Source organism: Misgurnus anguillicaudatus, chromosome 13, assembly GCF_027580225.2.
Source record: "Misgurnus anguillicaudatus chromosome 13, ASM2758022v2, whole genome shotgun sequence".
NCBI lineage: Eukaryota > Metazoa > Chordata > Actinopteri > Cypriniformes > Cobitidae > Misgurnus > Misgurnus anguillicaudatus.
Window position 1 is genome coordinate 4,495,120 of NC_073349.2, and position 22,843 is coordinate 4,517,962.

The 22,843-nt window shown below is 41.5% G+C and overlaps 2 protein-coding genes across 6 annotated transcripts in view; one reads left to right on the forward strand and one right to left on the reverse strand.

Moving 5' to 3' along the window:
* The window catches only part of rbm10 (RNA binding motif protein 10), a 53,549-nt gene extending 33,023 nt beyond the window's left edge, over positions 1-20,526 (forward strand). For 3 of the 4 annotated variants that reach the window (XM_073874872.1, XM_073874875.1, XM_073874873.1), the window contains exons 17-22: positions 13,369-13,539; positions 15,420-15,581; positions 15,664-15,729; positions 16,037-16,219; positions 18,902-18,965; positions 19,106-20,526. In XM_073874872.1, the coding sequence (XP_073730973.1) occupies positions 13,369-13,539; positions 15,420-15,581; positions 15,664-15,729; positions 16,037-16,219; positions 18,902-18,965; positions 19,106-19,200 (741 nt within the window). In that variant the 3' untranslated portion in view covers positions 19,201-20,526. The remainder of the gene's footprint in view (positions 1-13,368; positions 13,540-15,419; positions 15,582-15,663; positions 15,730-16,036; positions 16,220-18,901; positions 18,966-19,105) is intronic. The other variant, XM_073874874.1, reaches the window with a different exon arrangement.
* Positions 20,527-21,545: 1,019 nt separating this feature from the next.
* Positions 21,546-22,843, reverse strand: part of frmd4bb (FERM domain containing 4Bb) — a 63,587-nt gene continuing 62,289 nt past the window's right edge. For both annotated transcript variants that reach the window (XM_073874871.1, XM_055189390.2), the window contains exon 24: positions 21,546-22,421. The gene's annotated coding sequence lies outside the window, so the exon portion shown is untranslated. The remainder of the gene's footprint in view (positions 22,422-22,843) is intronic.

Below are 22,843 nucleotides of genomic sequence, written 5' to 3' on the forward strand. Positions count from 1 at the left end.
GTTCAAATATAGTGTTAAAAACGTCTCGGTTACGTATGTAACCCTCGTTCCCGGAAGGAAGGGAACGGAGACGTCACGTCGTGACCGACGAATTGGGAACCGCTTCGCGGGTGACCTATCTACTTCGAGAACTATCAAAAACGCCAATGAACTTGGCATGCAGGTATTTGCATAATGCCGGCGCCGCCCCGCCAGGTGCGTATATAAGGCGCAGGTGCATAATAGGGATGGGCATAATTAATCGACGATCGATAATTGATTGTTAAGAATTTCGTCGATGACGTTAATTTGTTATCAATTAATCAAATGCATTTTTTTTTATCTAACTCCTGTTTCACAAATACTCCGTATGCAGTGCGTTTGCGTATGTGTGCAGCGAATCCGTCAAGCACCCGTTGCAGTGCGCTGCTGACCGCTTATTCTGCTTATAAAACGTTCATGTGATTGACACTTTCTGTGAACACTTTTCCGCATAAACAATAGAACAAAGCATCATTTTTTTCACAAAACAATATATTTTAGATATTATTTGACAGACTAGTAAGTGTTGATTAAGGATGTTTAAAATCTCTAGCCTGGTTGTCAGGATCTGAATGGATCAAATCAGCAGTTTTGCAATGGTTTATTTATCTCCACATATATCATACTGTAAATAAAAATAAGCAGAGTAACTTTGCAAGTCTACCCTTCCACATTATATATTTCCTACTATGTATGTATATGATTTCCAAATAATAAACGAGAGTATTCAACGACAAAAAGCGTCTCATATGGAAATAAATAAATCCTCACAATATTATTATTTCTCAAAACTTTATGACAAAAATAAGCAACTGTATTCCTACAGTTATTCAAAGATGCAGACATTATTCCGCATATATTTGAATATTATACAAAAGTATTCATATAACGGCACGTCTCATATGGCAAATAAATATCCTCACATTAACATAACAGCATAATGAAATGAATAAACAGACAATGAAACATTGAAAATATAAATTGTATTATTATTACCGGAACAAGCAATATTGCTAAAATAATCTCTGAGGTAAATGCGTCAAAAACGCTGTTACCCGCACAATAAGTGCGAAAAAATGAGCAATAAAAGTGAAAAAAGCATTATTATGCCATGTCTCAAAACTTTATATGACAAAATATATTTAAAAGAAATATATACTTACAGTTATTCAAAGATGCACACATTATTCCATATTACTCCCGTTTATGAGCACGTTTGTCTCTGGCCTCGCTCTGTTATGTAATAGATTGACAGGTGCGCATCTATGGAGCGAGATATGCGTCTTTATTACATGCGATAAATTAAATGATCTGAGAGAAATAAAACTATTTGAAAGAAAAAGTTATCACACTGATAGCAAAGAAGCATTTCATGAGAAAAAAAAGAATATTTGAGAGAAAAAGTTTTCATACCAATAGCAAAAAATAATAATATTTGAGACTAAAAAGAAGTTTTGAGAGAAAGTATTTAAAAAATATAGAACATAAAAATATTAATTTGAATTTTTTTAAATTATTTCTGAGAAAAAAAATCTCTCAAGTGTATGTTTTTTGCTATTGGTGTGAAAAATTTTTCTCTAAAAAAAAAAGTGTTTCTATCAAAACGCTTTTCTTTGCTCTCGATGCAATTTCTTGCTCTCGTGTCAGGATTTTGCTTTCTCTGTGAAAATTGTGTCATGGGCGGGGCCACGTTCCTATTGGCCAGTCGGGAAGGCATCGTCTTGTCTTGGGAGTCGAGCTGAGTCGTTGCGCCGTTGTTCGGTTCACCTGGATAGATGCCGTCTCTGCTTTTGGTTGAGCACGGACACTCTGGTGTTTGAGTAAGATGATGACACACAACTCGATGGATAGCTGGCTGAGCAAGTTCACAGCACTGAAGATTAAACATTAAAAAATGAAATGGTACTCTTATTCATGAATGAATGTGTATTATATTATTAGCTTGCTAATCGCTAATTAGCCATCATGCTAGGTAAACTTGCAAATGCCAAATGGATGTTTTGAGTCACTCCTTATTTAGTGAGTAGTGATCTAGTTTCTACCTTTGCACTTGCTAGCCTCAAAGCACCTGAAGAGTAACTGCTTGTTCATCATATACAACCTCCTGTATAACTTTCAACCAACGTTAGTGTGCATGGAGGAAGTACAGAAAAATAAGGGACGCCTAATTATTAATAAGCTGCCGCAGCGCGGGGGGCCACACGCGTCGGGGCTACGCCGGTGACCACAGTCCCGATGTACGTGCCAGTGGTGGTATCATAACTTAAATGTGTTTTTTGTTTTCATAAAAACATTAACATTGATACCATTATAATAAGATAGCGATGCACTCAGTCTCTCAATATCACAACTTAAGTGGTCATATTGAATACACAGCTATGACAATAATAAACAGGGCAACAAAGTAATAATAATAATTTGTTACACTTATTTAGCGCTTTTCTGCAACACTCAAAGCGCTTTACATATAAAAGGGGGAATCTCCTCAACCACCACCACAAAAAATAAGCTTTGGAGGAACTTGTGAGATTTGAACCATATTTTTATTAACTTATTAAATTAACAGATCCATATGTAGTGGTACAAGGTGATTGACATGTAGTGGCACAAGGTGATTGACAGCTGTGTTCACCTATCGGATCATCAAATATCAATATCAATAATGTGTAATGTTTGTAACAACACTGGGTGTGTTAATTTTAACACATTGTTTTGTGTTAAACTATTCAACACATTATGTGTTATTTTGTATTGATTTTGAGTTCATGTAAATAAAACACAGATGTGTTGTCCTTATAAGAAAGATGTCTCAATTTAACACATTCGTTTTAAGAGTGTATGTAAAATACGGGACAAATCGCGATCGGTTTCGTGTTTCACGGGACGGGTGGCATTGCCACCTTCCATGCACAATAACGTTGGTTGAAAGTTATCCAGGAGGTTGTATATGATGAACAAGCAGCTACTCTTCAGGTGCTTTAAGGCTAGCAAGGGCAAAGGTAGAAACTAGATCACTACTCACTAAATAAGGAGTGACTCAAAACATCCATTTGGCATTTGCAAGTTTACCTAGCATGATGGCTAATTAGCGATTAGCAAGCTAATAATATAATACACATTCATTCATGAATAAGAGTACCATTTCATTTTTTAATGTTTAATCTTCAGTGCTGTGAACTTGCTCAGCCAGCTATCCATCGAGTTGTGTGTCATCATCTTACTCAAACATTAGAGTGTCCGTGCTCAACTAAAATCAGAGACGCCATCTATCTAGGTGAACCGAACAACGGTGTAATGATTCAGTTCGATTCCCAAGACAAGACGATGCTTTCCCGACTGGCCAATAGGAACGTGGCCCCGCCCATGACACAATTTTCACAGAGAAAGCAAAATCCTGACACGAGAGCAAGAAATTGCATCGAGAGCAAAGAAAAGCGTTTTGATAGAAACACTTTTTTTTTTTTAGAGAAAATGTTTTCACACTAATAGCAAAAAACATATACTTGAGAGATTTTTTTCTCAGAAATAATTTTAAAAATTTCAAATTTATATTTTTTATGTTCTATATTTTTTAAATACTTTCTCTCAAAACTTTTTTTAGTCTCAAATATTATTATTTTTTGCTATTGGTATAAAAACTTTTTCTCTCAAATATTCTTTTTTTTCTCATGAAATGCTTCTTTGCTATCAGTGTGATAACTTTTTCTTTCAAATAGTTTTATTTCTCTCAGATCATTTAATTTATCGCATGTAATAAAGACGCATATCTCGCTCCATACGCATCTCCGTCTTTCAAACATATATAATTTTGTAATTACTACCTTAAAAAATTAGCCATGATTTTATCATTGTGAAAATGTTTTTTTTTTTTTTTGCAGATTAAAAACGATTTGTATTTCCGCAATTTTACAAAAAATACCATGGTTATGGTATATTGTGGAGTTGGAGACCATAGTAAATTTGGGTCTACTGTTGTTTTACAACAAATAACAACTAAAAGACTATGTTAGTATAATTAAACAATGGTGAAAGGGGCTCACAAAAAGCACGCTGTTTCACACATACTCTGTATGCGGAATAAGCCAAGTTAGCGCTGAGGTACCTGTGCATCCCGGTCAGTCTCCTCGGAGCGGGTGTTTTCGGCGGCGGCTGGACTGACGGTCACCATGGGTTGCGGTCGCGTCTGACCCCAAAACATGCTTTTATTTCTCAAAAAAAAAACAGTAGACTGGTGCAGAAGTTTTATGCGAGTTACTAAAGTTAGTTATTTTACATGAGGCTTTAAGTAGCCTAATTTGTTATAGCCTGATGTTAGGAAGGCTAATATCTTGCACTTTCTTCTGGCTTTAATAATTTTGAGTTACAGTACATTTTGACAAAACCTTTCAGATCTAAGTATTATGTTTTTTTTTTTGTTTAATTTAATGTTAAACATGAATCTGTTTTTTTTTATTTTGGAACTAATGAGGTCTCTGTTTAAGAACGCTGGCTCGCAGCTGCAGGTTCCGCTGCTTAAGAGCACCGCACATGCACGCACATATAGGTTTGAAACATAGTTTAACTGTGTGCCACAAGTTGATCTTGTAATAAAGGTCTCATCGAGGAAAAACAAGCTGTATATTTGTATTCATTGCATTTTTTATGTATAAAAGTTAAATAACAAATTTTATTATAAAAATATTAATGATTAATCGATAGTCGATCGTTAATTCTCCCGACGATCGACAAAGAAAACTTAATCGAATGCCCATCCCTAGTGCATAATACCAAATCTGCTATTTTATTGCTGAGACGCCGAGCAACAGTGCCCGGCCTGAACAGCAATGGAACAGCAAACTGTGGCGACGGGACGTGACGTCTCCGTTCCCTTCCTTCAGGGAACGAGGGTTACATACGTAACCGAGACGTTCCCTTTCAGTCGGTCACTACGACGTCACGTCGTGACCGACGAATTGGGAATCCCTACCAAAACGCCACTGCAGCTGAACCCTTCCAGTGCCTGCAAAAGCCCTCCGCCCTCCACATAAGGGGCGGAACCTAAGGCGAAATGCAGAAGGCCGGTCACTACCTGTTCCTTAACCCACGATAGTGAAGCAGCGAACTGGGAGAAGCGTCTAAACTGAGCGGAGCTAGAACACTGCGGAAGCCATCCCCTAAGAAGGTTAAATGGATGACATAAAAATATATGAAACAACCGACAGGTTGCTCAAAATAAAGTCTCTGAACAATACATGGTATGTTGAGAGGTGCAGAGCAGGCTCTGCTAAGGAAAAACGTGGAGGATTAGAACCCCACGGACTATACACACAAATGAACCCCACGTAGGGGACAAATGTGGACGCCTAGCCTACACAGGTTTACAGAGAATACATCAGTGATAGGTTGACAGCGGATGCTCCGCAACACCAGCTATCAGGGCGGTGGAGGAGAGGCAAAAACAGTTTTTTAGACGTTTTTGCCCCGATGGCCTTCCATAATGGTGCAAATGTGCAGCACCAAAATAGAGGCTCCAAGCCGACACACGAGCCGACCCTCGGCATTCTTAACTAGTTAGTAGAAAGAACCCGAGTGGAAACCGGTTCCACACGAACACTATAGAATCTTGTGAACGTATTAGGTGTCGCCCAGCCTGCAGCTCTACAAATATCTGTTAGCGAGGAACCGCGAGCCAGTGCCCAAGATGATGCCACACTGCGAGTAGAGTGGGCACGTAAATTAAATGGACAAGGCACATTCTGCTTTTGATATGCAAGGGCTATAGTATCCACAATCCAATGGGACATCCTCTGCTTGGTGACAGCTTTTCCTTTCTGCTGACCACCGTAACAAACAAAGAGCTGATCTGAGGTCCTAAAACTTTGCGTCCTGTCTATATACACACGTAGTGCACGAACAGGGCAAAACAAAGCCATGGCTGGTTCTGCCTCCTCCAAAGGCAGTGCTTGGAGATTCACCACTTGATCTCTAAAAGGAGTGGTGGGAACTTTGGGCACAAAGCCGGGCCGGGGTCTCAGTGTCACGCTGGATGCAGCCGGCCCGAACTGAAGGCACGATTCATCGACCGAAAATGCATGAATATCCCCTATCCTCTTAACAGAAGCCAAAGCAAGGAGAGTTAATGTTTTCATTGTAAGAAATTTAACACTCACACTATGCAGAGGCTCAAATGGGGCTTCCTGGAGTGATTTCAGCACCAAGGACAGGTCCCAAGGAGGAATAGAGGGGGGACGCGAAGGATTCAGTCTTCGAGCGCCTCTGAGAAATCTAATGACTAGGTCGTGCTGACCCACTGTTCTACCGTTTACGGGTGAATGGTGAGCTGATATCGCAGCGATATCGACTTTAATAGTGGATGGTGACAGCCTATTCTCCAAACGACGCTGGAGATATAAAAGCACAACACTAATCGGGCATTCTCGGGGGTTTTCACTTCGGGAAGAACACCAGTCGACAAACAGGTTCCATTTAAGCGCGTAAGCCTGTCTCGTAGACGGCGCTCGCGCAGCAGCAATAGTGTTAGATACCTCTTGCGGTAAATCACTCATATCCTCCGTGCCCCGTCCAGAGACCACACATGGAGGTTCCACAGGTCGGGGCGCGGGTGCCATAATGTGCCCTCTTGTTGAGAAAGAAGGTCCTTCCTCAGGGGAATCTTCCACGGAGGGGCTGTCGCGAGGAGAGAGAGTTCTGGAAACCAACTCCTGGTTGTCCAATACGGTGCCACCAACAGCACGCTCTCCTCGTCCTCCCGGATTTTGCATAAGGTTTGCGCAATGAGGCTCACCGGAGGGAACGCGTATTTGCGCATGTTTCGCGGCCAGCTGAGTGCCAATGCATCCACGCAGAGCGAGTCGTCGGCTAGTGAATAGAACAGGCGACAATGGGTCGTCTCTGGGGAAGCAAACAGATCTATCTGCGCTTTGCCGAAACGTCTCCAAATTTGCTGAACCGCAATGGGGTGGAGTCGCCATTCGCCGGGACGCGCAGCCCGAGAGAGCGCATCCGCCTCTACATTGAGCGTGCCCGGGATGTAAATGGCACGAAGAGACCTCAAATTCTTCTGACTCCATGTGAGGAGGTGACGGGCGAGATGCGACAGGTGACGCGAGCGTAAACCGCCTTGACGATTGATGTACGCCACGGTCGCAGTGTTGTCTGTTCGAACTAATACATCTTTGCCCCGTAACTCGTTGCTGAAACGGACGAGCGCAAGATATACAGCCCACATTTCCCGGCAGTTTATGTGCCAATGCAGCTGGGGTGTTGTCCAGACCCCCGAAGCCGCAAGCCCATAGTACGTGGCCCCCCACCCCGTGTCTGACGCATCTGTGCATACTATCGCGTGCCTGGAGACCTGTTTCAGAGGCACACCGGCTCGGAGAAACGCACGGTCTGACCACGGAGTGAAAGTGCGACGACACGCAGGTGTAATGATAACACGGTGAATGCCGCGCAGCCACGCTCTCCTCGGGACTCGATCGTGAAGCCAATGCTGAAGCGGTCGCATATGAAGCAGTCCGAGCGGAGTTACAGCAGCGGCTGCTGCCATATGCCCCAAAAGCTTCTGAAATTGTTTCAGCGGGACCGCGCTCTTGCTCTTGAATGTATTCAGGCAAGTCAGAATCGACTGTACACGCGCTTCTGTTAGACGAGCTGTCAAATCGATCGAGTCCAGTTCCATACCGAGAAAAGAGATTCTCTGCACGGGGCAAAGCTTGCTCTTTTCCCAGTTGACCCAAAGACCCAAACGAGCGAGGTGTTTTAAAGTTAAATCTCTGTGATCGCACAGCATCTGACGCGTTTGAGCTATTATTAGCCAATCGTCCAGATACGCGAGAATGCGCACACCTCTCTCTCTCAGGGGTTTTAAAGCCCCCTCCACTACTTTGGTGAATACACGGGGCGACAGAGAGAGCCCGAATGAGAGGACTTTGTACTGGTATGCTCGCCCCTCGAACGCAAAGCGGAGAAACGGCCTGTGTCGGGGGAGAATCGATACGTGAAAGTACGCGTCCTTCAGGTCGATAGATGCGAACCAATCGTTTGGACGAATGCATGGAAATATGCGTTTGGGCGTCAGCATTTTGAACGGCATTCTGTGAAGTGCACGGTTCAGCGAACGCAGGTCCAAGATCGGTCGCAAGCCGCCGCTTTTCTTGGGTACAATAAAGTAAGGGCTGTAAAACCCCGACCTCATCTCGGCTGGAGGGACCGGCTGGATCGCGTCTTTCGCCAATAAGACAGCGATCTCCGCACGGAGGACGTGCGCATCGGCAGCTCTCACCGTAGTGAAACGAACGCCGGAGAATTTGGGGGGACGCCGGGCAAATTGGATCGCATAGCCGAGACGAATCGTGCGTAAAAGCCAACGCGACGGGCTGGGAAGCTGTTCCCACGCCCTCAGATACCGTGCGAGAGGGACTAAAGGCACGATCGGTGTACCCGCGGCGGGCGCAACGGAGGTGATCGCCGGTGCGTGCGTAACGGCCGCACCGACAGCAGTGTTGTGTGTGATAACACTCACCTGAGTCCGTTGCTGGGTGGTTGAGTAAGGGAGGCTCTGCTGAAGACACCTCACACCACTCGATGCACCCTCTGGCGAAGGAGGAGGGAGACGATGGGTTATGAGCCCGTAGCTGTCTCTTACCGGCTGAGAGCGCGGTGGGGTTATGAGCCCGTGCGTCGCTCTCGTTCTCCTCTGATGAGTCGGAGAACGAGGGGGGGTTATGAGCCCTCTCGTATCTCCGGAGCTCATCTGAAGACCTAGAGATGGAAGTGGAATTCGCTCTTTTTGTGGATTTGTGGGTGCCGACTGAAAAGTCGGCGGAACAGAAAAATGAAACAAAAGATTCCCCAACCGGCCCTCCTCCGGTGGGGGGAGCGGTGCCTTCACCATCTCCCGAAGAGCGATCCCTTCCATCTCTAGGTCGCCCGTCTCAGGGCCGCTTAGATCTTCTTTTACCACCCTTTGAAGCGGGCTGAGCGGGCGGGGCGGGCTGCTGACGACCGGTTCCTCGCTTCTTAGAAGAGCCCCGGGGAGGAACGGAGGCGGCCGCCGCAGGACGCCCTCGGCGAGGAGCAGGCTGAGGCGCCGACGTGGATGGGGCAGGCGCAGGACGCTTCCGACGTGGCATGATCTGAGCGATGGCCTCAGTCTGCTTCTTGGCCGCGGAGAATTGCTGCGCAAACTCCTCGACCGTCTCGCCGAACAGGCCGGTCTGGGAAACCGGAGCATTCAGGAGCCGGGTTTTATCAGCGTCCTTCATGTCCGCCAGACACAGCCAGAGATGGCGTTCCTGGACTACCAGGGTAGACATCGCACGCCCGACGGCGCGTGCGGTGACCTTGGTCGCACGAAGCGCCAGATCTGTAGCCGCACGTAGTTCAGAGAACTCCGCCGAGTCGTGACCTCCCGCGTGCAGATCCCTCAGAGCCTTAGCCTGATGAACCTGCAGCAATGCCATGGCATGCAGGGCAGAGGCTGCCTCCCCACAAGCCTTGTAAGCAGCACCGGACAGCGCCGAAGACTGCTTACAGGCCCGTGAGGGGAGAGTAGGCTGGTCCCGCCAGGAGGAAGCGACACCGGCCGGACACAACTGCATCGCGACCGGGCGCTCCACTGACGGGATACCAGTGTACCCCATGGCATCTCCACCCTCGAGAGAGGTGAGAGGTGAAGGCTGATACGGCCGGTTCCGGGCGGAAAACGGGGTTTTCCACGACCGCGTCAGCTCTTCATGCACCTCGGGGAAGAAAGGCACCGGGGGCGAGGACTGAGAAGCCCTGGCACCCCCGAAGAACCAATCATCGAGGCGGGACGGTTCAGGTGGGGGAGGTTTAGTCCACTCCAAGCCGACCGCCTCCGCCGCCCAAGCGAGCATGGCTGCCATCTCAGGGTCGAACGCAGAACCCGCAACCTGGCCCGAAGGCGGGAGCGGATCGACGTCCGAGGCTGACAACCCCCCCTCGGACGTTACGGTGGACATCGCGTCAGGTGGAGGCTCGACAGAGCGCGAGGACACCGTAGAACACGGGCCGCTCGTCTCCATCGGGACCTCCGCTGGCAACGGATCAGGGCGCTGGGAGCTACTGGACGAACCAGCAGACCGACCCAGCACCGTTATACGGAGATCATCCTTTGCAAGTTTGGTAGCTGCGCTTTTAGCAGCACCAGACTGGGAAGGCGGGAGCCGTTGCCGGAGAAACGACACCCGTCTCCGCAAATCCGCTATAGTCATGCCCTCACAGATGGGGCATGAGCTATCACGCAACGCTGCCTCTGCGTGCTGGAGCCCCAGACACGAAAGACAACGCTTGTGGCCATCCTGGGGGGCGATGAACACACCGCATCCAGAAACGGAGCACGGACGGAAATCCATCTTTAAAAAAAGACGACCCCGACCGTGACACGAATGAGTGGCTGTCTTTAAAAAGACACAAAGCTCAAACGTGCTGCTCTTTTAGGGAAATCACTCTTTTGTGCGAGCTGGTGAAACACACAGGGAGAGGCAAACGCACTCACTCGAACTCAAGTCCTAAATTAAAGAGACAGAGAGAGAGAGAGAAAGGGTGGAAAAAACACTGCGAGCCTCCGCTGAGGTGTCTTTGCCCAACCAACTTCAGCAAGCTGAGATCTTATTTTCTTCCCTTCACAGAACAGGATCTACGAAGATCAGTTTAGAAAGCTTCTCGAGAGCAGATGTCTGCCGGCTTCGAAGCAATAAAGCTGATTTGGTATTATGCACCTGCGCCTTATATACGCACCTGGCGGGGCGGCGCCGACATTATGCAAATACCTGCATGCCAAGTTCATTGGCGTTTTTGATAGTTCTCGAAGTAGATAGGTCACCCGCGAAGCGGTTCCCAATTCGTCGGTCACGACGTGACGTCGTAGTGACCGACTGAAAGGGAACCAAGTTACATTAAACAACATTATATTAACAAACACACTACATTTGTGGTCTATAAATAAAAAGCATTATGTATGTATTATAACAAATGCCTGCAGGGGGAGATAGTGGACTCGTCTCGCGGACGCTATCTTTCACTTTAGACGGAGAGAAACGCTTATTTTTAGTCAAAGAATGTTTAAATCCATATTAATATTTAATATACGTCCATTTCTTTACACTAGAAATAATACAGCCACTGTCATTTTTTGAGCAAGAACATGCAGACATTAAATCATGTTAACTCTTGAGGGAGCGTTTAATCTGCTGAGACTTCACATCTGACGCTTAACAACAGACAAACACAACTCGTCTCAGACTTCACAAGAGTTCCCAAACAAACATTATTGGAAACCTAAACAAAGAAGCAAACGCAGTAAAAGACAAATATATTGCATGCACTGTAAAAGAGTCAAACAGAAAGCTACATCCTCCGGAGGTCGCATATGCAGGCTGCATACGTCATCAAGGTTTATTTCAGGTCATTAACTGAGCATTACATTTGCAAGTCATGGGCATATTACAACAATTTGTGATTAACTAAATAATTAGTAAACTTTATAATTAAGCAATATCGCTCGAGTAGGAGTGTGATATAGCTCTATATCATCACGGCTGTGATTAGGCCAGAGGCACGAGGCCGCAGGCCGAGTGCTGGAGGCAATCACAGCCGTGATGATATAGAGCTATATCACACGACTCCGAGAGCGATATTGCTTTTATACAACAGTTCGACGGCACACGTTTGAAAAACGAAAACTAGAAAACAACAACGGAGTTATTTTAAAAGCCTCTTTGTTTGAGAACTACTTCTTCCGCCACGGATTTGAGGGCGGCCAGAATGACAGGTAAAACTTTCGGCTGCTTTGAAGCTCATAACAACTCAATGGACAGAAAAGCCGTTACTTTATATTACCGTTTCTTGGTCACAAAGTGTAGTTTTAAGATTAGTTCAGTCGAGAATGTATCTGAATTATATTTAAATAGTGAGATTCGGTACGAATGAGAACCAAAGCATGAGCGGACATCAGTGTTCACTCGCCCCGCTGACCACCGCCCTCTCTGGGCTACATTTCTGACAGAGATACCCTGGCTCTCATGTTGGCCTTGTTTGTTTATGATCGTCAAAATGAGATCAAATCAGCAGTATTTGGTGTCATGATCAAACTGTTACTTGTTTTTTAATTCATATTTAGTGTCTTTTGTGTTGTTATTGTTTTGGCGCGAGGTAAAAGTTAATAAAACTATTTGTATAACGTTACTATTGCGTTCTCATTTATTCTTAACGTGATACGAGCACTCGATTATTATTATTAAACTTTGTTCTTGTCAGTACTATATAAAACTGTTTTTATAAGTGTCAGAGAGATGTTTTTGCATGCTGCTTATAAATATACCAGTGGCGAAATCTCATAACATGTTTTAATAGTCACGTCACGATAAAGTAAATGATCAATGTCCACATTTAAAAGCTCTGGGGCTTACCTGCAGTTCCACGGTGTTTTCGCGTTCTGATAAAAGATATAGCTCCAGAAAAAAAACGAGTGTTTATATTCCTCTTTCCAAGTGTTAATCATCCACACGATGTGACAAGACATTAACGTTACTCCCATTAACTTTAACGTAACATCCAAGAGCGCTGATCTTTGACGGAATAATACTTCTGATTGGGGATTCAGACTGATTTATGAGCCAACTAATGAGACAAACGGAGAGTGATTCAAACAGCGCGTCTGTGTTTTTCCATTCAGAGATGAGCCTGCTTAGGACCTCCATTCACTAGGTGGCGGAATAATACGAAAGGTGAAGCGGCTACAGTGCTGTTATCAGCACAATATCGTATGGCTCTTAGCCAATCAGATTCGAGAACCAGAAAGAACTGTTGTATAATTTTTAATATTCTCTAAGACAGTCTTTATGAAGTAAATGCAGTTTATAAATGTGACCTCCGAAGGATGCAGTCTTTTATTTGAGAAACGGCCAGCATTTCACCTCCACAAGAAATCTTGTGACTTAATTAATCTTCTGAGACCCATTTAATCTCGCGAGATCTCGTCACACCCCTACTATTTCAGCTTTGCCTTTTTTGACTGAACAAATAAATTATCAGGATTTTTTTATGAAAGTGGAGTAATCCTTTAAAGGACAACACAACAGTAAGACGGGTTGTGTATTAACTGTTTTTATGATGAGCTAAAAAGATTAATTACCACAAAATAATACAATGAATTCCTACTATAAACTTGCAGATGTGGTTAAATTTTACAATTTTTTATCATTCTTGTCGTTGTATTATTCAGATTCAGCTTTGACTCAATGCCAAAGGCACTAAGCAAGCATAAATACATAATGTTCATCTCTTGTTAAACATAATATTTTCTGTTTGTTTTTCTTCCAGTACTACTACAATCCTCAAACACAGCAGTACATGTACTGGGACGGGGAAAGACACACGTATGTTCCTGCATCACAGACCTCAGAAAATGGACCGATGACCTCTGACCTTTTATCTACACCTAACAATGGCAAAGATAAGAAGGACAAGCCCAAGAATAAAACGGCACAGCAGGTACAAACTCAGACTGAGAGTGAAATGAATGTCCCGACCAGGATTGGTTTTAAAACTTTTGTTGCTTCTGATGTATTGTAACCATTATTGTCACATCCAATCATTTTTCAAATCAAATCATCTGCTTAGACACATTGAGAAGGACAGAGGATGATTAAAAGATGTTTAGGCCAGACATGTGTCGCTCACGGCAGATCAGTTTGCACAGGATGTCTGTTATCTGGGGTTATTAATTTATACAGCCTGTTGTGTGGAAGGTAAACGATGATGTAATCTGTACTAACATGTACTGTCTGGATGATGTCAAATCATTGAGATGGTCAGTGTGGATGGGTTTAGATAAATAGAGAAGTTCTGGTAAATTTGACATTATCACACCTCCACATACAGCAGTGTTGTTTTCTATTTTTTATGACGCGACGATGACTAGCTAAAAATGTCTCTAAGGTGACGAAAACATGACGAGACGCTTTCGAGTTTTCGTTGACGAGACGAGACGGAACGAAAATGATTATTAAGTCTGACGTTCATAATGCATGTCATTTCTGCCTATTTTGCGTGTTTTTAGCTAAAAAGTATCAGCAATGCTGCCGCTTCCTATCCTTGTTTTGGGTCAACACACGCTGCGTCCGAAAACTCAAGGCAGTGACTCGTTGCCTCGCTGCCTCATGAGGAAATGACTTCGGAGGCATGAAGGCAGCTCAGACAAAGACTTTCGGACACCCTTCAAAGGCAGCGTGTTTGAAATATAAACAGAGAGCGCCTTTGTGATAACTAATCACATATTTGAAAACTACAATACTAATTTTTCGCTAGAAATGCAATTAAAGGGTGTAAAAAGTGAAAATCTACCTTTATTTACACTAAATTGGTGGTCCAGTCGCGTCCTTGGCCGCCATTTTATTTTTTCGAACTCGACCGGGCTCGACCAATCACATTCTTAATGTACGTCCACGCATAGGTATCTCAGGAGACAGGAAGTAAACCAAACATTGAATTCGGACATGCCTTGATGCCTTCCTGCCTTGGAAAGCTGCCTCAGAAGGCAGCAATTTAGAGTTTTCGGACGCAGCCACAGTCTCACTCACGCTCACGCCCACCACCCGGCTGCCGCCATGCCGCGCACGCGCACCAGATTTCAAACAACAACAACACACCTGCGGCTGTGGCGACTGTGAGTTCGAAGGACCGTAGCGGTGAAGCCAATAAACGGAAAAAGAAAAACTGAATGCATATTGGGAGGCGACGGTAAATGTGGCCACAAACTAGGTGGGAAGAATACCACCAACCTCAAGTGGCACTTGAATGCTCATCACGCTAATATTTTTTAAAGGTAACTAACAAGTCACGCTGTTAACATATAATATACATTAAATTTTACTCGACAATCGGCTTGTGACACATTTCATGGTAAGCTTAAGGTTTTACATGTATCTATTTGTCAAACCTATAGCCCATTTCCAATACTTTTTGTGGTGTATTTAAATAAGGCAAGGCACGCGTTTCTCAACTTTATAAGCGAGGTGTCAGCGTAACTCAACTTTTTTCTTCATAACTTTTTATTATGACATGCGCAGAAAGCACACCGACTAAAACAATGGCAAGCCCTCAGGGACAACCTTAATACACATTTTAATTGTATTAAATACACCACACTTTTTAACCTAAATTCATTGGTTAAAAAATACTTTTTTTTACTAAAATTGACTTAAACTTGACTAAAACCTTTTTGCGTTTTCGTCAACTAAAACTTGACTAAAACTATAAATTAAAACTAAAAGCATTTTCGTCCAAAAGACTAAGACTAAAACTAAAAGGGCTGCTCGTGATGGTTTTGTAGGTGATGAAGAAACAACTGAAAATCTCTTTCATTTTTGCAGATAGCTAAAGACATGGAGCGATGGGCTAAAAGTTTAAACAGACAGAAGGATAGCGTACGATCGTCCTCAACTCTGAGCTCCAACCCTCGACTGCAGGGCAGACCGGACGACCGACGCGAGTCTGCCAGCGCTGATGCCGGCTACGCCGTCCTGGAGATGAAGGTTGATGTGATTGTCCTGCTCTTAAAATCTCATCAGATGTTTCTGACATGTCTGACTGGTGCTGATGTTGGGGTTTTCACAGGGTGCATTGATGGAGAGACCTCTGATTCTGACCTCTGAACAGATGAGACATCCAGAAGAAAGAGAAGTATGATGACATGTTTTCTTGTAATGGGTTTGTTTTGTGTATTCGATTAGGTTTGTGTGTTGTGTTTTTGAATGTATGCATTTGCCATTTTATCTGAATGGATTAGTAGTGCATTTATGGACCACAAGGGCCACATCAGCAAAGACGGATTAAGCAGGTTATCATCTTAGTTCTAGTCTGATCATTCAGATACTGATAAAGTATTTTACTGACTGCACGCTCATCATATCTGTTGGTTTCTGTTTGTATTGCATTAAACTAGTGGGTTTGAATAATATCTAAAAAGTCAGGTTTTTGTTTTCATCAGCAGAGTCCTCCTCAGGGTCTTGTGGCGTCTTACAGTGGAGAGACGGACAGTGATGATGATGGGAATCATGAGAGAGATGAGCGACTGACAGACTGGTCTAAACTGGCCTGTCTGTTGTGTAGGAGACAGTTTCCCAGTAAAGAGGCTCTGATCAGACACCAGCAGCTCTCTGATCTTCACCGAGTGAGTGAAAAACATCACCAGATTTATTTTTATTATGCTTGCCTTCCCCACACATTAGTGATGTTCATTTCAGCCCAAACATGGTTTTAAGATTTCTAGAGGCAATACATTTTAAACATCTTTTTTTAATCTTACTTTGATTTAATTATACTTTATTGTCGCCATGAATATAGCATTAGAAGCTGGTATGGTGTTAAAAAAGAAAGAAAGAAAGGGATGTTCATGTCAGTTAATTTTTCCAACCGCAGCTTGATAACCGAACATTAACTGATAAGATTTTAATATTAAATTGTCATTGAGTTGATGTAGATACAGTACAAATGATGACTTTACCAGACCATTAGGGCATAATAATTCACGTCATTAACAGGACATTCACAAATTAAGGATAGAAAAGTGGTAAAATGTCTGTAGGCACAAATATTTTTTTCTTTTAACTGATAATATAAATCGGTCATAAATTCTTATCTTCGGTTACCTGGGGCCGGTTGCACCAGCTGTGCGTAAGTTACAGCGTAGCTTAGTTACGCCGTAAATGGGCACTAACTTACAACTTACGCACTACTAAATGTTTTTGCGTTGCACCATTAAAGCAACACCAAAGATTTTTTTGTACCTTAAAATAACATTTCCAAAAAAGTTCAGTCGTTCATTCACTCGAAACAGGGTGAACAGCACTTTCACATTTGCTTTGCAGCACTCTATCGGCCAAAACCGCACTAAAAAAGTTTCCAATCATCGGTTCGTGGTCATGTAGTTCGAGTGAAAACTACAAAAACTTGCTTTACGGCAGACCTACAATCCAGTCAGAGCCAGCTATGCTGCAGTATTTACGACAGTGGTAATGAACAATTACGCTTCTAACCTGTAGGGGGAGCAAAGAGCAATAAGTCTTTAGTGTTGCTTTAAACTTAGTTTAAACGTAACAATACAGTGTAACTAATATTTACGGAAGCCTCTGTCCACAAATAATGGTCGGAATAAGATGTCAGCCAGATTATATTGCATCGATGAGCTCGTAATTAATTATGAAGAGCCGCAAGTTCGTCAACGAGTTTTCAAGAACTGTTTTGTTTTCTGTGTATCCATCAATTAAAATGAGATTTTAATTTTCGTCCTGTTTATTTTCTCCTCCATGTGTGGGATAGATATTTTAAATTAAAAGTGTAATGTTTTGAGTTCAATAATGTATGCTTTTTTAACTTTCAGTTTAGGCGAGTCAAGAATGAGTTTGAAATTACGCGCTGTTCAGACTATTTCCTGTTTACCTATTTGAAGGCTTGTGATTGGGTTAAGAAAAATAGACGTCATTCTATGCGACAACGCATTACTTTACGGAGCACTTACGACCTACTTGCTACGTTTTCCCTTAAGAACAAATGGTGCAACCGAATAAAGTAAATAGTTAGTTATAAACTAGCTAGTGGTTACTAAGCCTCTAGTTTGGACTTTACATCCCAGTTTAAGTAAAAACTTACGGACGACTGGTGCAACCCTACCCTGTGGTCAGTATGAACATCCCTACTACCCATATTACATTACTGTCTGTTCTAGTTATATATATATATATATATATGATACTGCGGCGAGCTCTGTAAACGGCACAACAACAAAAAACTGGGTCTCATTCACTAATAATTGCGTACGTCTATCGTATTTATACGCACACTTGAACTTCTCATGAAAACTTTACGCCTAATTCACAACATGTGCATACGCACATGAGTTTTTTCTAATACTTGGTTTTACGTTAGTGAATTTGGAGTTTTCTACATGAGCGGCCGCGTGCAAGAGGTTGGTAATTTGCATAAAATACGCCCAAACCAGCTCCATATAAGGGCTTTCCGCAGCCCAGCGCTGGTCCCCAGAAAATTTTAGAGCAGTTTGTCACCAAACCAAAAGAGCTTGAAAAGACATTCATGATCATATTTATTATCGGTAAAGTTCAGTTTTGCATTTTCTATTTGGGAGGTTTTGCTGTCGCTGGAGGAAGTCAGTGTTGTCCACCGACCGTATAACATTAAATAAATATTGGATGCGTTAACAAATATGACATTTAATTAATATGACAGAGATGCGCATCTGTATCTAAAATAAAACAGACAGGAGATCAAGTGATTGACGTTTGGACTTTTCATTACATTTACATGATGTTTACATTAGGCATTAATCAGACGCTTTCAAGATTTCAAAAATGTGAGGAAGGAAAGTGTGAAGATTTGCATCTTCTTTATATGTAAAAATAAGTAGGCTAAAATGATGTATAATATAATATAATGTATATAACAATAATATAGATCATGTATAATAATATATAATGCAGAAAATATTATAATATAAAATATAATCATGTAAATATATCAACATTATTATAAACATTATAACTAAAGCCTAGTATTTGATTATAGCACACATGATTATTGCGTACGAGTGGTTTTAGGTTTTCTATTATTTGTGTAAATTTGATACGAAAGTTTTAGTTGAATCACGATTTGTTTGTAAAAATATCTGTACGCACATCTCACGCACAAATGTGTGCATACGCATGCTTAAAGAATGAGACCCAATGACTTCTGTGAAAGCAATAGGTGTTAAGATTGACAAGCTAAGATTTAGTGTTGGACTTTTAGTTCAGATAATATATATAGATATATATATGACTATCTTTTTGTGCATATAAAGCAAAACCTGGAGCAGAAGAGGGGCAGACAGTTCCAGACCGAGATACAAGATCCATCAGAAACCGAGCTGAAATCTTTAGATTTATACTTCTAACATCAAAAGTCTCTGATGAAATCATTTACAAGAACCAATTTCTCCCATTGCTAATTGGTTATTATTCAGACAGTAAGTCTATAGCAGTATTATTACGGTACTTTTCATTTCAGCTGAAATACAGAGACCGGGCAGCCGAGAGGAGAGAGAAAGGCTTCGCTTCACAACAACCAGATGTCAAGAAGAGAAAGTTCAGTCCTGTGTAAGAGGAACTAGTGAAGATCTGGATAGTTGGATGTTGACTTAACTGGGTTTCGTGTCATTGAATTTACTATATTACCATTTCAATTTGTTTGGATATGGTACAGTAACATTGTTTTGGGACATGTACTATAAAACATCATAGTGCTTAATGCACATAATATCAACAAGCACCATGATGTATGTACTATGCTCTGAGATATTTATTTTACAGTATCATGCTGTGACTGGAGGGCTATAACAAGGCTTTTTTAATCCTGGTGGAATAATGCCATTCATTTTTAAACTTTTTTCATTATTTGAGAATGGCACTATATAAACCACATGAACAGTTTCTCATCAGAACATGTACACAGAGAGAGTCACGTCATAAAACATTTTGGTTATGTGAAGGAATACTGGGGAATCTGAGCCAGTACCAGGATAATATAAACCAAAACTACCGCTGGACCCACAGTAACCATGTGATATACTGTCTGCAACCAGCCCTCAAAGAAATACACATTTATCAATCATATAATGTGAACACAACACATGTATAAACAGCATGAATTTACACTATTGGAATTCTGGAAAGCATGACACTGGGTCAAAACTAGTTTTTATATCAGATGTAAAATCTTTTTCAGCATGATTTTAACCAGTCTCATCCGTTTAATATGCTGGTTTGTGTGCTATGCATTTTGCATGTCTATATTGACATGTTGATCTATGCAGGTTATCACAAGCACAGCTATTGTCTGTGATCAGATGAAAATGCACAGTACTGTACATTACACTAGTTAGATGATACGCACTTACAGTACATATAGGATTTTATATGAAATAACTGCAGTACATATGTATCATATTACAGGATATGACTTAAACTATATAAAATTAATTTAAACTGTCAAAATATTTTTACATGTACATTTCAGCTGGACAAAGTGGATTTGAAGTATGTTTGTATGAGCACTAAGTTTCAGTGTATTTTATTTGGGTGTGTGTGTGTGTGCACGTACACAATAAATATTTGTATATGATTATCATATCTGCATTGTTATCACAAAAGGCTGAAAGCTTATTTTGTTTAAGAAGTTTAGAATTTAATTCTCAATAAGAAATGATTATCAATATAGTTTATCCTTTATGATGTGAATATAGACTATAGAGTATAAACAGTACTAATGTGAAGCTTATTTTGAGAGCAAAGATGTTTTGTATATATATAAATGTGTGTGAATGCAGTAAGAGTTTATGAGTTATGTTTAAAGAAAATGGGTACATTTCACAGATTCATATCATGTCTGAGGTCATATTTCACCCAAAAATAAAGAAAATAAATCTTGCTTTTGTATAATGATGTTATTTGTCTGCAAATTAAAAATATTTTACCCCTACATTCTTATTGCGTATTGTACAAGAAACTATACTTTATGCTAGTGTTGTAGTTCTCAAGGTCTTGGAATCGACCGCATTTTTACTCAATCTCGTATCGGTCTCAGACAAAGAGGACTCTGAATTTTATTTCAAGACTGGTCAAGACCACAACTGATGGCACATCACAAATTTATTTTTTATCATTAATTTTATGCAGTTTATTCAGGTTTTGCATATGATGTTGGCATTGTTTAAGTGTCTCCCAATGACAATTTTTCTAATTGTATTACTAAAAACACCTGCATTGTGTTAAATGGATGGCAAGATGGTTGATTTCAGCTCTTTAGTGTTTGTTCACTTTAATTTGCTTATAGACAAAGATAAATTCCCACATATCTGCAATGCCTTCGATTATTTTATCAACTTCTCTGATGGCATATATACACACGCACACACACAGATAAGAAGTGCCTTATCGTATGCATATTCCACATTTTGTCATAAGTGTTTTAATGCAGTGACTTGCACTGGTCTTGACTCGGTCTCAGCCTGTCTTGGTCATGACTTGGTCTCGGTTTAGGTGGTCTTGACTACAACACTACTTTATGCCAGGGGTCTCCAACCTTTTTCTGAGCAAATATGAATGTGTACATTTATAAAGCATTATACTTGTAATGCGTTACCCCAAACACTGGATCTAAGTGTTTGAATCATTGATCGAAGATATTGAATCATTCGACCATATTCATTTCTAAGATGATTAGGCATATGCAGAAATAAATGGTTAACATGACATTATCATAATTTACATACAGTATGAGCAAGTGAAAGCCCAAAAAACAATGGAAGCAAGGGTATGAAGGATTTAATGGTTATGTGCATTTAGTTTTCCACCCTGTCCCCGAGGGAGTCATCATCACAGTGCAAATCATCCAGAAGTCATCTCACAATCTTTTCATGTGTAACTAACTGCAGCACAACCTGTGTGATGTCATGATGATTTTATTACACACCTGATTTTTTATTTACATCCTGTTTGAATAATGAGAGACTACTTGCTCGTGTATGAACATGGTTATCTGTCTCTGATGATGGGCCTGTAAGGGTTAAAGTTCAAATTCAAACCATACACAATTAAAAAACACTCAACAACTTGCTAAATGTGTGCTTTAACATCTCATGCATCTAAGACACAAATACAGACAATACAGAAGTTTCACACATACAAAGGGGATCTTTTTCAAAGATTTTTGTATTCCAACATGGCATGTGGATATGTTGTTAAAGACGATTAAAAGTCTTGAAATTACTCGAATTCTCCACATTCTGCATTTATTTGGTGAATTAACGTCGATCAAGTGCTATTGTTTTACAGCACAGATGTTGTGCAAGGAAAGACTCGCTTCTTATCTAATGGTGCATAATCAGAGTGCACATTAATGCATGGACTCAATAAATTACAAATAAATGCAATAAAAAAACAAACATTTCTTCAGTCACTCATTCATAATAATATTTATACCTTCTGTTGTTGCAATGGAGTTCAAATCTATTCCTGTTTTGCGTATGGCAAGTCTAAAAGCTGATGTGTGTGTGTTATGTTTCTTGTTTGAATCCACATTCAGTGTAATGTCATATGGTGGGTTTCTTTTACTCTGTGCTCACTACAGTACTGAATATAAACACTGATATGCTCCACACCGAGGTGTCCACGCCTCACGCGTCTGTGCATTTATGATCACCGCCGCAGAAGGTCACCTGGAACTGAAGGACGTCTCATTCCAAGGCACAATCATTTAAGTCCATTGTGTCTGCGTTCTGTGTCATTTGGTCCTTCAGAAGCTGGAAAATACCATTGTGTGCTCTGTGAAGGAAATCACATGAAATAAGCCATGGCAGTAACCAGTCACTAAACACCAAAAAGACTTCAAGAAAAGCATCAGTTGTCAATCATATAGAGTTTTTGGCTTGAAATATTTCTACTTGTAAACGTAGCCTTGAAGACTTGTGTTTATTGATGGCTTCTAGGACAAAATGGTAACCCTGTAAAACCCTCGGGTGTTGTATTACAACATCAGTTTAAAATTGAATAAAGTATACCTGTACAATGATTTTGAATGGTAGACTTTGTAAATAGGTTTGCTTTGCTGGCCGTCAACTTACAAAACCTGCAAACCTGCCTTGAAGAACATAACCCTTTTTTACTGGACTAAATAAATCAACAATCACGTAAGTAAAATGCCTTAAAAAATGTTTTATATTTTTGTGATTAGTTATGTGTTTAGA